This window comes from Cibotium barometz, chromosome 2 (assembly GCF_041138505.1).
Source record: "Cibotium barometz isolate CiBa-2024 chromosome 2, ASM4113850v1, whole genome shotgun sequence".
In the NCBI taxonomy this organism is placed as follows: Eukaryota; Viridiplantae; Streptophyta; class Polypodiopsida; order Cyatheales; family Cibotiaceae; genus Cibotium; species Cibotium barometz.
In genome coordinates, this window is record NC_141047.1 from 37,463,361 (window position 1) to 37,481,138 (window position 17,778).

Here is a 17,778-nt window from a genome sequence, read left to right on the forward strand (position 1 = left end):
AGCACTTCATCTCCCTTTCGAGCACCCCCATTTCCCATTGTTGGCAGAGCTGCATTTTCATCACCCATATTTGCCTTTGTAAAGGGCTGAGCCGGACCAATAGGACTGTAGGGTAGACGGCCTCTCATCGTGGGTAGCTTCGGCCGCATCAAAGGGGGTGGAGCATTAGAGATGCAGCATAGTGGTGGTCGGGAAAACAAAGGAGGTGCATACCCTGTTCAACAGAGAACCAAATGATGCAAAAGGTATTGTGGGCTGTGAACTTACATTGTCTTGGTGGGTTGAGACATTAGGAGATGTAACCGCCCAATTCCACCTGAAGTCATGAACAGCACCAGTGGACCACCCACACCCGGTGTGAATTGTACAAAGCTGGCCAAGTAAGCTGGCCAAGTAGTTGACCCCATGTTGCCGTGAGCGATGCTGGACTTGGGGAGGCGCACACAACCTTTTGTAGCGGGCCATCAAGCTCGTGACCACACGTTTGAGTGAGCCGCACCAGGTTGTGGGAAAGAGAAGTAGTGAAGAGCCCAGACAGCCAGCGAGGGAGGAGCGAGAGAGTAGCACCACGGGACCCTCTCGTCGTCTCTTAGCTTTGCACAATCGCAAGCTGCGAGCTCCATCACCAGCTCTGTGTACCCTTATCCTCTTCAGCCTCACTCTTACCCTCGCCTGTTCATAAGCAACGTCACGGCCTCTTCTTCTTCTTCTTCTTCTTCTGCTTCTTTTTCTTCTTCATTTTTATCGCCATCGCCCCAGCAGCAGGAGTTCCTGTCTCTGCTTCAATGGCGCTCTCACAGTTTTCGCCTTATCGCGTCCTGAACACTCATCGTGATGGCCTAACCCTAAACGTATCTTTGCCTGGCCCCTGTTCCGCGAAGCTTGATCGGCTGCAGGGTCTCCCTACATTCACTGGTCTCCGCCTGCAGGATCGATTCAGAGTAGTGTATTCTGAGAAGCGAGTCCGCAGCATCAAAAACTGGAAGGGAGTCTGCTCTTCTCTCAGCTCGCAAGCACGCCTTGGCCATACCGTCTCTGAGGTAAGTTTGTGAATGCTCTATGATGGGTAACTATGTAATTGCAAACCCTGTATCTTTTCATTGACGTACATGACCCATGAATTGCAAACTCAAACCCTTTCCTTATCGATACTTCCTGTGTTTCAATCCAACACATCAGTTTTGCTGATGTGTGACCTGATGCATGATTGTGGAGATATGTGATCATTAGGGTGAGGGACTTGTGTCGTGTTTATATTTCTGGGTAATGCTTTCAGGTTGTGAAGCTAGATGATCTCTTGGCAGAGAGAGATGCATGTGGTGTTGGCTTCATTGCGAGTTTAAAGAATGAGTCATCTCACAATATTGTTCAAGATGCGCTCACCGCACTTGGTTGCATGGAACATAGAGGTGGCTGCAGTGCTGATAATGATTCTGGGGATGGCGCGGGGGTAATGACGAAAATTCCATGGAACCTTCTTCAAAAGTGGGCGACTGATCAAGGGATTTCCTCTTTAGACAAAGCTAAGACAGGTGTAGGGATGATTTTTTTGCCAAAGGACAAATCTCTAGCTGCTGCAGCAAAGGAAGGTAACGAGTGGGCAATTCAATTTCTTCATTTACTGCAACATATACATTCTTTATACTTCGTATGTTTGATGGTTGCACTTCTTACCTATGTTTACATGTTGTACTGCCTTAAGATGTGCTAAGTGTGAGGTAGCTAAGTTCACTCATGCCTGAGGTGCCAGGAATGATTAAAACCTTATTGCTTCAGGGTAAGCTTGTACTTTTCAGTATCTCTGAGATTTCAAGTCTGCCAAACCCAGCGTTGTCTCACTCTGGTTGTAGCAGTTTTGTTTGCTGCTGTGATTTGATGCTGGGGAGTAGTTCTCAATGATATTATTAGCCCTCTCTTTCACTCTGCAGACATCTGGTGTCGCTCTAAGAGATGGATGAAGGCATATTCTCCTTTCAAATTCAGCTCTGGAGTTTGGATTCTATTTCAAGGACCCTTCTAGGTGAGAGGCTCCTTAGAAAGCTTCCTAGGGGCTATGGAGACTCCAGAGCTTTCGAAGAAGCTTGACCTCTTGGTGGAGATGGTCATGGTGAATCTACTTGCTCCAAGTCAACTAGGGCTTACGAATAGGCTCTTCGAAGTTTAGATAGAGGGCGGAGCTTCCATGCAATGATTGCCATCAACTTTTGAATGGCTTATATTTCTCAATGGTCTTTTAAGGAGTCTGACGGATGTGTTAGAACTGAGTCACAAAAGCCATCAATTAGTGTCAAACGCGATAATATTTTTAATTGCTCAACCAGGGCTTTTCCTTATAAAAGGGGCCCTATAAATATGAGGCGGTTTTGCTCATCCAAATGTAGAGCTTTCACAAGCTCTCACATGCACTTCTTGTCCTATAGTGCCTTTTGGACATTAGCAGGCCATATTTAGAGATCAGACTTCTGTAAGGTAGGATAGTTCAACTTTGTGCAAGGTGTGAGCCTTTGTATGGGATATTATTTTTGGAGTATACCTAGGTTTAGAGATTTATGGTTTGTTGTAATAGCTTTTTAAGTTGACTAGTGTAATAGACTCGTTACAGTTGCTACACGTTTTGTGGGCCATTTTTGTTAGCATGTAGGTCTAGATAAGATCTAGTTGTTTATCAAGTTTTGATGAGTTTAGCATGGTCAAATTAAGTGTGTGACTTGTGACTGCCCATGCACTTAACATTTGTGAACAAGGGCTTATTAAAGTGTGTGGGTTTCTTGGACTCACAATGTTCTATTGCGTGCTAAGTGGAGCGATGCATCAAGGAGGTTCGAGTGTTTTCATGGGGACCAAGTGAGCAAACTTGTTTTGAGAAGCTTAAGGTGAATGTTGTCGGTTCTGGTGCTTTGACGTTTGATTTGGACGAACCCTCAATGGCTTTCTGCGATGCTCGTGGAGGAAACCTTTGAGAAGCTTTGAAGTTTGTGAAGCGAGCGGAGCTACGCCACAACACTTATGACAAGGAGTTGAACACAATTGGCGGCACTCCTAGATAGGTGTGGAGTTTCGGTCTGCGTAGATCACCAATTACCATGGTATTTGTAGATAGTCTTATGAGGGCTCATCGACTCGACAGCTTTGCTAGTGGCATCCTTTTTCTCAGTTCTATTTTCAGATCGTCTATATGTCAAGCAAGGAGAATGTGGCCTTGTGATGGTGATTTTTTTTGTCACTTTAGCGGACATGCATATCTTATGATTTTCGTCCAAGTGATGGTGAGCTGCTGTACTTCATAGTTATATTCTTTGAGGGTGTGAATACCCCATCAGCTACGTATCTCAAAACTTTTCTTTTACTTAGTTTTTATTTTGAAAATATTCATACATTATTTCTCTTCATCTATCAATTAATCTATTATTATTATTATCATTATTTAAAAAGTCCCCACACCCCCCCCTCTCTTGGTGGTGGTAGTGGTGCATAGTTGCCACGAAACTCTGAAGGGCTCGTTTTTGAAACTCCGTTTCGGTTTGCAATCATGGGCTGAACAAAAAAACGAGTCGAAACCCTTCAAGACCTCGATCACGCGCACGGAAATGACTTGTTAAATGTTTATTTCATTGTTTAGATCAAAAGGCCTAGGCCCTAGGGTTTGGAAATTGTAATTTGTCACACATTATACTATATTACACATTAGTATGCGTAATATAGTATACTGCATACTATAATGTATACTGAATCAATGCATTATGCTTTTGAAATTTGTTTTTATCAACTTTTAAAGAAAAGCATGACCATGTCTCGACTTTCCACCAAGAGTTTTCAGTTGATATGTATGAAGTCATGAATGTACCATTAATGCAGGATTCTATGTAAAATGTGTGTATATCTATGTCTCAAGTAAGTATGTATGTATGTTTATGTGTTTTTAATATTGAAATGAGAAACTCTATTTCTTCTATTTCTTAAAGGGGCCGAAACTTTGAAACTCCGTTTCCTGCCCTTTTTGTTTCCATTGTTTCTAAAACTCCTAGACACTATGTAGTGGTGGTGGTTGTTCCTCCTCCTCCCTCTCTCTCTCTCTCTCTCTCTCTCTCTCTCTCTCTCTCTCTCGGACCCTCCACGAGCTGCTCTGGACCTACCTCGCTCGAGAGGAGTTACCTCGGACCGAGCCTCTGCACTCCAGCGTGCCCGATGCCCTCGATCCCCCTGTCGGCCACGATCACCTCATCAACTCGAGATCCAGGACATGCTCCACCGCCATCGAGCTACCTTTCCACATGACATAGCTGAGGGAGACCTCTCGGCCATACTCGTCAACCCCATGCTTGACATTTTGGAGAGTGGTATACCATCTACTCGGAGCTGATGTTACTCCCATGTTTTTTATGTTAGTTTTCCATGACGAGTTTCCATGGACAGTTTTGTATCACCTCAGTGAGATAGCTATATTTATGTTTTCATTTTGTTTTATTTTCCATTCCATGATGAGATATGCCATGGACATTATTGTACCACTTTGGTCTCATAGGCCCATTGGTGCTTTAGTAGATGCTTAATATATCTTTCTTTCTTTCTTTCTTTCTCTCTCATATTTTCTTCTTTTTCAACTTGCTAGTTATACACATGTATAGTTTTGCAGATTATCTTTATTATATTAGTATTATTTTTTCCTATGTGTGTTCGATGGTAATCTTTCCTATTTTGCTTTGTTTGTTTTTAGTGATTCTCCTCTTTCCATTAAAATTATTTGTAAGTTTAGATTCTTCTGGCCTTATGATGGCATATCTTTTCATCACTTTAGCGGACATGCGAAACTTATGATTTTTGTCCAAGTGTTGACCAGCTGTTGTACTTCATGGTTACATTCCTTGAGGATTTGAATACTGTTAGAAGTCATCTCCTGTCTTTACCAGATACTAGGGCCTTTGTTGTGGGTGTGCCTGCCCTTGTAGGTGTTTTTTCTCATTTTTCCTCACTCCCCATATTTTTCCTATATTTTCCCATTTATCTGTGGCTTGGGGGGGCAGTCATGAGCTGGCAGGCGCATACATCTTCTCGCCGACTATACCCGATTGCAGTACAGAGCTGGCTGACTCGTGTTTGTTGGCCGATTGGTCTATGTGGCAGGTCGTGGAGATTTTGTACCTGTCGGTTGCCTTTGGAGCAGGTCGATTGCTACTTGGGGGACAAATAAAATGGCCCCACACCCCTTGCCATTTTGTGTCTTGTATTCAGGATTCTTCTTGTGCATATAAAGTAGAGTTACACGCCTCTCTCTCCATTGCTGTCTTTTTCTGCACTTGCTCGTGTTTCCGGATTTTGTCATCATCTCCGCTGGGTATTCTGACATGGTATCAGAGCCCTAGGCTCTTGATAGATCTTGGGAGTTGTGTGAGCAAGAGGGGGACCGTTGCGTTGTTGATTGGAGGACTGTTCGGGAAAAGGAGAAGCAAGAGCACGGCGGGTTGATTTGCTGGACAGCCAGTTGTTTGCAGGTGTAAGTTCTTCTTTGTTCCCACCCACCCCTCTTTTCAGTTACATCCCCGCAATGGCAGATCTGCTTGAGATGGTTGAGAGACATGTGAAGATCCTAACACTCCCCACGTTCCCGGTGGACCGTCAGTTGGACGGGAACAACTACGGTATATGGAAGGTTATGATGGAGTCTGTTCTGGAGTCTGACGAGCTTGCTGATTTGGGGTTCCACGGCCGGAGGTAGAAGAAGGGGAGTTATCGTCAATTCGTAAGGACCGGGAGGCACAGGCACAGGCATAGTTGTGGAATTGTGTCAACGCTAGGGTCCGTTCATTTATCTTCCTCAACTGCACAGCGCAGGTAATCAATCATATCAAGCATATGACGCTGGCCAGAGGTATATGGCAGCATTTGGCTTCTCTTTACAACAGGGTATCGCCCATGAAGAGGATTTCTTTGGAAGTACAGATGCGGGCTATGAGCCTTGCAAAGTCGTCGACGATGCGGGAGCATATTAACAAGGTGCAAGCTCTTTAGCAGGAAGTTCTTCAGGTTGGGAAGGAGATATCATTGGAGTACATGGCCATAACATTGTGGTCGCATTTGCCCTCTCAGTACTTAGCATTTTACTCGTCTTTGATTACCAGTGGTGGCAGGCTCAGCACCATCACATGGGCGGAGCTTGTGCCCATGATCTTGGACCAGGAGGAAAGATTCTCGAACCCTCCATAGGGCGGAGGTTCGGAGGCCTTAACTGGCCAACGGTCGAAAGGCCGTAACAAGGGCAAAGGAAAGGCTTCACCACAGAAGTCTTCTGAGAAGAAGTCCGACGTTGACCCCGAGAAACTAGAGGCAGAGAGGACCTGTAATGATTGTGGGGAGAAAGGCCACTATTGGAGGCAGTGTTCCAAGCGAAAGACCGAGAAGGGTGAAGATTCCTCAGCAGCAATCATGAAGTCTCTGGCTTTTGTGCACTTGGAGGTGATGGACACCGATGTTTCAGTTTCTTCAGGCAGGGAGGAGGTTGGAGGACTCTCCGCAATGGATACTCGGGAGCAGTAAGAGGCAGTCATCTATTGCCTTGTCGTCGACAGAGGCAGAGTACTGGGCTGCTTGTGGTGTTGTTTGTGAGGTGGTGAGGTTGCGGAGGTTACTTGGCAGGATTGGGCTCCCACTGGAAGAACCCACGGTCATCTAGAGGCACTTTGTTCGTGAACAGATCGTTGCTAATGACATCTTGCTAGAGTTCTGTTCGATGGAGGACAGTACGGTGGACCTCTTCACAAAGTCGCTATCTCAAGAGTTGCTCAGGTGGCACTCCAGCTCCCTGTGGTTGGTTTCACAACTAGGAGTTGAGAGGGGGTGTTAGAAGTCATCTCCTGTCTTTACCAGACACCAGGGCCTTAGTTGTGGGTGTGCCTGCCCTTGTAGGTGTTTTTTCTCATTTTTCCTCACTCCCCATATTTTCCCATTTATTTGTGGCTTGGGGGCGCAGTCCTGAGCTGGCAGGCGCATACATCTTGTGGCCGACTGTACCCGACTGTAGTACAAAGCTGGCCGACTGGTCTATGTGGCAGGTCGTGGAGATTTTGTACCTTTCGGCTACCTTTGGAGCAGACCGATTGCTACTTGGGGGCCATAAAAAAGGCCCCACACCCATTGTCATTTTGTGTCTTGTATTCGGGATTCTTCTTGTGTATATATTGTAGAGTAACACGCCTCTCTCTCCATTGCTGTCTTTTTTTGCACTTGCTCGTGTTTTCGGATTTTGTCATCATCTCCGCTACGTATTTTGACATGGTATCAAAGCCCTAGGTTCTTGATAGATCTTGGCAGTTGTGTGAGCAAGAGGGGGACTGGTGCGTTGCTAATTGGTGGACTGTTCGGGAAGAAGAGAAGCAAGAGGATGGCGGGCTGATTTGCTGGACAGCCAGTTGCAGGTGTAAGTTCTTCTTTGTTTCCACCCACCCACTCTTTTCAGTTACATCCCCGCAATGGCAGATCTGCTTGAGATGGTTGAGAGACATGTGAAGATCCCGACACTCCCCATGTTCCCGGTGGACCGTCAGTTGGACGGGAACAACTACGGTATATGGAAGGTTATGATGGAATCTGTTCTGGAGTCTGACGAGCTTGCTGATTTGGGGTTCCACGGCCGGAGGTAGAAGAAGGGGAGTTACCGTCGATTCGTAAGGACCGGGAGGCACAGGCACAGGCATAGTTGTGGGATCGTGTCAACGCTAGGGTCCGTTCAGTTATCTTCCTCAACTGCACACCGCAGGTAATCAATCATATCAAGCATATGACGCTGGCCAGAGGTATATGGCAGCATTTGGCTTCTTTTTACAACAGGGTATCGCCCATGAAGAGGATTTCCTTGGAAGTACATATGCGGGTTATGAGCCTTGCAAAGTCGTCGACGATGCGGGGGCATATTAACAAGGTGCAGGCTCTTTAGCAGGAAGTTCTTCAGGTTGGGAAGGAGATATCATTGGAGTACATGGCCATAACATTGTTGTCGCATTTGCCCTCTCAGTACTCAGCATTTTACTCGTCTTTGATTGTCAGTGGTGGCAGGCTCAGCACCATCACGTGGGAGGAGCTTGTGCCCATGATCTTGGTCCAGGAGGAAAGATTCTCGAACCCTCCATAGGGCGGAGGTTCGGAGGCCTTAAGTGGCCAACGGTCGAAAGGCCGTAACAAGGGCAAAGGGAAGGCTTCACCGGAGAAGTCTTCTGAGAAGAAGTGCGACGCTGACCGCGAGAAACTAGAGGCAGAGAGGACCTGTAATGATTGTGGGGAGAAAGGCCACTTTTGGAGGTAGTGTCCCAAGCGGAAGACCGAGAAGGGTGAAGTTTCCTCAACAGCAATCATGAAGTCTCTGGCTTTTGTGCACTTGGAGGTGATGGACACCGATGTTTCAGTTTCTTCAGGCAGGGAGGAGGTTGGAGGACTCTCCGCAATGGATACTCGGGAGTAGTAAGAGGCAGTCATCTATTGCCTTGTCGTCGACAGAGGCAGAGTACTGGGTTGCTTGTGGTGTTGTTTGTGAGGTGGTGAGGTTGCGGAGGTTACTTGGCAGGATTGGGCTCCCACTGGAAGAACCCACGGTCATCTAGAGGCACTTTGTTCGTGAACAAATCGTTGCTAATAATGACATCTTGCTAGAGTTCTGTTCGATGGAGGACAGTACGGTGGACCTCTTCACAAAGTCGCTATCTCAGGAGTTGCTCAGGTGGCACTCCAGCTCCCTGTGGTTGGTTTCACAACTAGGAGCTGAGAGGGGGTGTTACAAGTCATCTCCTGTCTTTACCAGACACCAGGGCCTCAGTTGTGGGTGTGCCTGTCCTTGTAGGTGTTTTTTCTCATTTTTCCTCACTTCCCATATTTTTTCCATATTTTCCCATTTATTTGTGGCTTGGGGGCGTAGTCCTGAGCTGGCAGGCGCATACATCTTGTGGCCGACTATACCCGACTGCAGTACAGAGCTAGCCGACTGGTCTATGTAGCAGGTCGTGGAGATTTTGTACCTGTCGGCTACCTTTGGAGCAGGCCGATTGCTACTTGGGGGCCATATAAAATGGCCCCACACCCATTGCCATTTTGTGTCTTGTATTCGGGATTCTTCTTGTGTATATATAGTAGAGTTACACGCCTCTCTCTCCATTGCTGTCTTTTTCTGCACTTGCTCGTGTTTTCGGATTTTGTCATCTCCGCTAGGTATTTTGACATGGTATCAAAGCCCTAGGTTCTTGATAGATCTTGGCAGTTGTGTGAGCAAGAGGGGGACTGGTGCGTTGCTGATTGGTGGACTGTTCGGGAAGAGGAGAAGCAAGAGGACGGCGGGCTGATTTGCTGGACAGCCAGTTGCAGGTGTAAGTTCTTCTTTGTTCCCACCCACCCACTCTTTTCAGTTACATCCCCGCAATGGCTGATCTGCTTGAGATGGTTGAGAGACATGTGAAGATCTCGACACTCCCCACGTTCCCGGTGGACCGTGAGTTGGACGGGAACAACTACGGTATATGGAAGGTTATGATGGAATCTGTTCTGGAGTCTGACAAGCTTGTTGATTTGGGGTTCCACGGCCGGAGGTAGAAGAAGGGGAGTTACTGTCGATTCGTAAGGACCGGGAGGCACAGGCACAGGCATAGTTGTGGGATCTTGTCAACGCTAGAGTCCGTTCATTTATCTTCCTCGACTGCACAGCGCAGGTAATCAATCATATCAAGCATATGACGCTGGCCAGAGGTATATGGCAGCATTTGGCTTCTTTTCACAACAGGGTATCGCCCATCAAGAGGATTTTCTTGGAAGTACAGATGCGGGTTATGAGCCTTCCAAAGTCGTCAACGATGCGGGAGCATATTAACAAGGTGCAGGCTCTTTAGCAGGAAGTTCTTCAGGCTGGGAAGGAGATATCATTAGAGTACATGGCCATAACATTGTTGTCGCATTTGCCCTCTCAGTACTCAGCATTTTACTAGTCTTTGATTACCAGTGGCAGGCTCAGCACCATCGCGTGGGAGGAGCTTGTGCCCATGATCTTGGACCAGGAGGAAAGATTCTCGAACCCTCCATAGGGCGGAGGTTCGGAGGCCTTAACTAGCCAACGGTCGAAAGGCCGTAACAAGGGCAAAGGGAAGGCTTCACCGGAGAAGTCTTTTGAGAAGAAGTCCGACGCTGACCGCTAGAAACTAGAGGCAGAGAGGACCTGTAATGATTGTGGGGAGAAAGGCCACTATTGAAGGAAGTGTCCCAAGCAGAAGACCGAGAAGGGTGAAGATTCCTCAGCAGCAATCATGAAGTCTCTGGCTTTTGTGCACTTGGAGGTGGTGGACACCGATGTTTCAGTTTCTTCAGGCAGGGAGGAGGTTGGAGGACTCTCCGCAATGGATACTCGAGAGCAGTAAGAGGCAGTCATCTATTGCCTTGTCGTCGACAGAGGCAGAGTATTGGGCTGCTTGTGGTGTTGTTTGTGAGGTGGTGAGGTTGCGGAGGTTACTTGGCAGGATTGGGCTCCCATTGGAAGAACCCACGGTCATCTAGAGGCACTTTGTTCGTGAACAGATCGTTGCTAATGACATCTTGCTAGTGTTCTGTTCGATGGAGGACAGTACGGTGGACCTCTTCACAAAGTCGCTATCTCAGGAGTTGCTCAGGTGGCACTCCAGCTCCCTGTGGTTGGTTTCACAACTAGGAGTTGAGAGGGGGTGTTAGAAGTCATCTCCTGTCTTTACCAGACACCAGGGCCTCAGTTGTGGGTGTGCCTGCCCTTGTATGTGTTTTTTCTCATTTTTCCTCACTTCCCATATTTTTCCCATATTTTCCCATTTATTTGTGGCTTGGGGGCGCAATCCTGAGCTGGCAGGCGCATACATCTTGTGGCCGACTATACCCGACTGAAGTACAGAGCTGGCCGACTGGTCTATGTGGCAGGTCGTGGAGATTTTGTACCTGTCGGCTACCTTTGGAGCAGGCCGATTGCTACTTGGGGGCCATATAAAATGGCCCCACACCCATTGCCATTTTGTGTCTTGTATTCGGGATTCTTCTTGTGTATATATAGTAGAGTTACACGCCTCTCTCTCGATTGCTGTCTTTTTCTGCACTTGCTCGTGTTTTCGGATTTTGTCATCATCTCCGCTACGTATTTTGACATGGTATCAAAGCCCTAGGTTCTTGATAGATCTTGGCAATTGTGTGAGCAAGAGGGGGAATGGTGCGTTGCTGATTGGTGGACTGTTCGGGAAGAGGAGAAGCAAGAGGACGGCGTGCTGATTTGCTGGACTGCCAGTCGTAGGTGTAAGTTCTTCTTTGTTCCCACCCACCCACTCTTTTCAGTTACATCCCCGCAATGGCAGATCTGCTTGAGATGGTTGAGAGACATGTGAAGATCCCGACACTCCCCACGTTCCCGGTGGATTGTCAGTTGGACGGGAACAACTACGGTATATGGAAGGTTATGATGGAATCTGTTCTGGAGTCTGACGAGCTTGCTGATTTGGGGTTCCACGGCCGGAGGTAGAAGAAGGGGAGTTACCGTCGATTCGTAAGGACCGGGAGGCACAGGCACATGCATAGTTGTGGGACCGTGTCAACGCTAGGGTCCGTTCATTTATCTTGCTCAACTGCACAGCGCAGGTAATCAATCATATCAAGCATATGACGCTGGCCAGAGGTGTATGGCAGCATTTGGCTTCTCTTTACAATAGGGTATCGCCCATGAAGAGGATTTCCTTGGAAGTACAGATGCGGGTTATGAGCCTTGCAAAGTCGTCGACGATGCGGGAGCATATTAACAAGGTGCAGGCTCTTTAGCAAGAAGTTCTTCAGGCTGGGAAGGAGATATCATTGGAGTACATGGCCATAACATTGTTGTCGCATTTGCCCTCTCAGTACTCAGCATTTTACTCGTCTTTGATTACCAGTGGCAGGCTCAGCACCATCACGTGGGAGGAGCTTGTGCCCATGATCTTGGACCAGGAGGAAAGATTCTCGAACCCTCCATAGGACGGAGGTTCGGAGGCCTTAACTGGCCAACGGTTGAAAGGCCGTAACAAGGGCAAAGGGAAGGCTTCACCGGAGAAGTCTTTTGAGAAGAAGTCCGACGCTGACCGCGAGAAACTAGAGGCAGAGAGGACCTGTAATGATTGTGGGGAGAAAGGCCACTATTGGAGGCAGTGTCCCAAGCGAAAGACCGAGAAGGGTGAAGATTCCTCAGTAGCAATCATGAAGTCTCTGGCTTTTGTGCACTTGGAGGTGATGGACACCCATGTTTCAGTTTCTTCAAGCAGGGAGGAGGTTGGAGGACTCTCCGCAATGGATACTTGGGAGTAGTAAGACGCAGTCATCTATTGCCTTGTCGTCGACAGAGGCAGAGTACTGGGCTGCTTGTGGTGTTGTTTGTGAGGTGGTGATGTTGCGGAGGTTACTTGGCAGGATTGGGCTCCCACTGGAAGAACCCACGGTCATCGAGAGGCACTTTGTTCGTGTGCTAATGACATCTTGCTAGAGTTCTGTTCGATGGAGGACAGTACGGTGGACCTCTTCACAAAGTCGCTATCTCAGGAGTTGCTCAGGTGGCACTCCAGCTCCCTGTGGTTGGTTTCACAACTAGGAGCTGAGAGGGGGTGTTAGAAGTCATCTCCTGTCTTTACCAGACACCAGGGCCTCAGTTGTGGGTGTGCATGCCCTTGTAGGTGTTTTTTCTCATTTTTTCTCACTTCCCATATTTTTCCCATATTTTCCCATTTATTTGTGGCTTGGGGGCGCAGTCCTGAGCTAGCAGGCGCATACATCTTGTGGCTGACTGTACCCGACTGCAGTACAGAGCTGGTGGACTGGTCTATGTGGTAGGTCGTGGAGATTTTGTACCTGTCGGCTACCTTTGGAGCAGGCCGATTGCTACTTGGGGGCCATATAAAATGGCCCCACACCCATTGCCATTTTGTGTCTTGTATTCGGGATTCTTCTTGTGTATATATAGTAGAGTTACACGCCTCTCTCTCCATTGCTGTCTTTTTCTGCACTTGCTCGTGTTTTCGGATTTTGTCATCATCTCCGCTATGTATTTTGACATGGTATCAAAGCCCTAGGTTCTTGATAGATCTTGGCAGTTGTGTGAGCAAGAGGGGGTCGCAGTTGATGCTGTGGATAATGTGTTGATGCCTTACAAGCACTCAATGTGCCTGTAAATCAAGGGGCTTTCATGTATTGGATGTATACTTGGCCAGGGGAAGCACTGTGAAGACTTTGGATGCCTTCATGTGCGTCAATGTACCATGTATGATCAGAAATTGATCTTAAATCAAGGGGCTTTTCAAGATTGTATGCTGGTTGAGCTTGGCAAAGCAGCAAGCAAGACTTTTATGCCTTGAATCCTCAAAAATCAGCTTGCAGTCAAGGGGCTTTTGCCCAATTTCTGTTCGGGACTGTTGTATGCAGTGTTCGGGACTGTAAAAGTCTGATTTTCACTCATTTGGACAGCCAGAAGAGCATTTATTGCTACTGTACCTGCTGGTACAGATTTGGCACAGCTTTGTGCAAGTTTTGGCATGGCTGTACACTGATTTGAGTGAGGAAAAGGTTCAATTTCAGCTGCTGTACTTGCCGGTACAGGTTTGGTACATCATTTATGAGCAATTGGTACTGTTTTACAGTACTTTGGAAGGGCAATAGAGCACATTTAAGGTGCTGTCCAAAATCTGCAGCAACCAGATTTTGGTGATTTCATCACATAAAGTGGGAGAAAAGTTGCATTCTTGCTTCCGCAGTAGTGGGAGATAAAGCTTGGGAGAACAACAGTGAGCACTTTGTGTGCTTTTGGTGCAGTGTTTGCACATTTTTGCAGGGAGTCAGGCATTGACAGGTTGCATATTGCTATGGCAACCACAGGTGAGAGCTCTTCATTGCTTCACATCAAGAAGCTTGAAGGCTCACATAACTATGATATTTGGCAAACCCAGTGTTATAATGTGTTGCTCCAGAAGAAGCAGCACAAGCCTATCAAAGAAAGGGGTGTAATGCCCGCTTCTCTTACTGCTGAAGAGTGGGAAGATATGGATGAGCTGGCAAGATCTACTATCATGTTGTCTGTGTCAGACTCTTTACTTTTCAGCATTCGTGAAGAGAAGACAGCTTGGGGAATGTGGCAGAGATTGCAGGACTTGTATGCCCAGCAAAGTGCCTCAAGCAAAGTGTATTGGTTGAAGAAACTCATAGGTCTTCAGATGAAGGAAGGGGCGTCTATGAGAGCCCATCTAAATGAGTTTAATGGTATTGTCAGCCAGGTCATTAATCAAAAGTTGGCAATGGACGATGAGTTCAAAGCCACTTTTCTGTTATGTACTTTGCCAGAGAGTTGGGACACATTCAGGACAGCCACTAGCAATTCGCATGCTATGTTGTCATATGCAGATGTTGAGGGTGCTCTTCTTCAAGAAGAGATGAACAGGAAAAACAACTCTGTTGGAAAGTCCAATGCAATGAATGCACGTAGGAGATCCCAGCAAAGGGGAAAAAGCCAAGAAAGGGGAAGGAGCAAGTCTCGCTCCAAAAAGGATTTGGAATGCCATTATTGTGGCAAAAAGGGACACATTAAAAAGCAATGCTACAAATGGAAAAATGATCAAAAGGAAAAGGGAAAAGGCAAAGACAAAGAGAAAGATGAAGCCAAAGATGTAAAGCCAAAGGGCAAAAGTGGAGTCAAGATTGAAGAAATCAATGTGTCACATGCAGGTGGCAGTGAGGATGAGGTCCTATTTACGTCTTCACTTGATGCCCATTCACTTCTTACAGGTGGTCATGGTATGCACTCATGGATCATTGATTCGGGTGCCTCCTTTCATGTCACAGGTTGCAGAGACTTGTTTGTCAGGTATACTGCTGGCAATGAAGGAGTGGTTTATTTGGGTGATAACCATGCATGCAAGATTCTTGGCAGAGGTGATGTGAGGCTTGTGTTTTCAGATGGCTCACAGCTTATGCTCCATGATGTCAGGCATGTGCCTGAGATCAAGAAGAATCTGCTTTCTACTGGACAGCTTGATGATGCTGATTATGTTACCACATTTGGTCGTGGAAAGTGGAAAATTAGTAAGGGCTCACTGGTTGTTGCCAGAGGCTCTAAGGTGGACACTCTTTACTTTATGCATGCAGGTGTTTGTCACCATGCTAATGTAAATGCAACCGAGCTGCCGGAAATCTCTATGTGGCATAGCCGGTTGGGACACATGAGTGTCAAAGGAATGGAGCAATTGTCTCGTTTGGGTTACTTGCCTTCTCTAAAGTTTTCAAGTTTTCAGTTTTGTGAGCATTGTATATATGGTAGGCAACTATAGTGTCCCGACAAGAAAGCTCTTGGACAGAAAGATGCTCAGTTAGAGCTTGTGCATACAGATGTATGTGAGATGCCTCAGCTTTCTTTGGGAGGGGCAAAATATTTTGTGTCTTTTATTGATGATGCCACACGTAAGGTGTGGGTTTATCCTCTTCGTTTGAAGAGTGATACATTCTCAGTGTTTCAGAAGTTTGTTGCTCTAGTTGAGAATCAAACTGGCAAAACACTGAAGGCTTTGCGTTTCGACAATGGTGGAGAGTATATGTCCAAACAGTTTCAGGACTTTTGTGATGCTAAAGGCATCAAGAGGGAGCTCTCTACTCCTTATGATCCTCCACAAAAGGGGATAGCAGAGAGGATGAACAGGACCATTCAGGAGAAGGTCCGTTCTATGTTGTCACATGCTGCATTACCTCATGGTTTTTGGGCTGAAGCTGTTATGACAGCCGTTCACCTTATAAACAGGTCACCTAACACGAGGCTTGGTGGGAAAGTGCCAGAGGAAGTATGGACAGGGAAGCCTCCGTCATACAAGCACTTGAGAGTGTTTGGTTGCGTTGCGTACATGCACATACGTAGGGAAATGCGCACCAAACTTGATCCTAAGTCTCATAAATGCATATTCCTAGGATATGGTGACAAAGGTGAAATGGGGTATAGACTTTGGGATCCCATGAATAGAAAGATCATACGCAGCAATGATGTCATTTTTGATGAAACATGCATGTATAAGGAGCCTGCAAGGCAACAGGAGCCTAGCAGAGTCATCTTTGATGATGATGGACATCATGGACAACAACCAAGGGCTGTAAATCAGCCATTACAGCAGGAAAACCAGCCCTTAAATGGTGCTGAAAATGGTCCAAATGGACAGCCAGAGATGGCAGAAGATATCCCTATGGATATACCACAGTTAGAGGAGATACCGGGCATGAATTTTCAGCCTTATGGCATGGAACAAGAGCCACCAATGGGTGATATGCAGGCTGGACAGCAACCTGCAAATGATGGTCATTGGGTACGGAGGTCTACAAGACCCTCCAGAGCCCCTGATAGGTTTGTTCCAGGGGTTGACTACTTGATGCTCACTGACTGTGGGGAGCCCTCATGTTATACGGAGGCTTTACAGAGGGCAGACAAGGCTCTTTGGGAGCGTGCCATGAAGTCAGAGATGGATTCTCTGCACAAAAATGGAACATGGAAGTTGGTGCATTTGTCTGCAGGCAAGAAGGTTTTGCCATGCAAATGGGTTTACAGGCTCAAAGTTGCACCAGATGCAAAGCCAAGATACAAAGCCAGGTTAGTGGCTAAGGGCTTCAAGCAGGAATATGGTGTGGACTTTGATGAGATCTTCTCTCCAGTGGTCAAAATGACCACACTTAGAGCTGTGTTAGCTTTGGTTGCGCATGATGATCTGGACTTGATTCAGATGGATGTGAAGACTGCTTTTCTTCATGGTGATCTCCATGAGGAGATATATATGCAACAGCCAGAGGGTTATGCAGTAAGTGGAAAGGAGAAGCTTGTATGCAAGCTGAAAAAGAGTCTTTATGGGCTCAAACAGGCACCAAGAGAATGGTATCATAAATTTGATACATTCATGAAATCACAGCATTTCAGGAGAAGTGACATAGATCACTGCTTGTACACCAAGAAAGCTTTGGATGGCAGTCTATTGATCCTCATCTTGTATGTTGATGATATGTTGATTGCCGGGAAATCTCGTAAGGAGATGGATACCTTGAAGCAGAGGCTGCATCAAACCTTTGATATGAAGGATTTGGGTGATGCAAATCACATTTTGGGTATGCGGATACTTCGGGACAGAAATCAGCATGTGTTGTATTTGTCTCAGAAGGAATACATTGGCAAAGTCTTGCAAAGGTTCAATATGGACGGGGGGAAGAAGACTAGTACTCCTTTGCCTCCATATGTGAAACTCAGTGCTATGGACAGCCCACAGTCGGATAGTGACAGGGCTGATATGGCCAAGATTCCGTATGCTTCAGCTTGTGGCAGTCTCATGTATGCCATGGTTGCTACTAGGCCGGACATTGCATTTGCAGTGGGAGTGGTTTCTAGATACATGGCCAACCCTGGCAAGAAGCATTGGGAAGCAGTGAAAGGTGTCATTAGATACCTGAAGGGCACACAGGATATGTGCATATGTTTTGGCAAACAGGATGCATTAGTGCATGGTTACACGGATTTGGATTATGCTGGTCATCCAGATAACCGGAAATCTACTACCGGTTATGTGTTTACATTCACAGGAGGTGCTGTGTCATGGATATCCAGGATGCAGAAGTGCACAGCCGTATCTACTACAGAGGCCGAGTATATTGCAGCCACAGAGGCTTGCAAGGAGGCATTATGGCTATCTCGATTAGTGGTTGATCTGGGTTATACAGGGGATATTCCATTGTTGCATTGTGACAGTCAGAGTGCCATCCAGTTGGCAAAGAACC

The 17,778-nt window shown here is 46.7% G+C and overlaps 1 protein-coding gene across 1 annotated transcript in view; it reads left to right on the forward strand.

Moving 5' to 3' along the window:
• Positions 1–399: 399 nt before the first annotated feature.
• Positions 400–17,778, forward strand: part of LOC147641020 (ferredoxin-dependent glutamate synthase, chloroplastic-like) — an 88,047-nt gene continuing 70,668 nt past the window's right edge. Inside the window, exons 1-2 of the mRNA XM_086817370.1 lie at positions 400–1,040; positions 1,277–1,589. Of these exons, the coding sequence (XP_086673496.1) occupies positions 786–1,040; positions 1,277–1,589 (568 nt within the window). The 5' untranslated portion in view covers positions 400–785. The remainder of the gene's footprint in view (positions 1,041–1,276; positions 1,590–17,778) is intronic.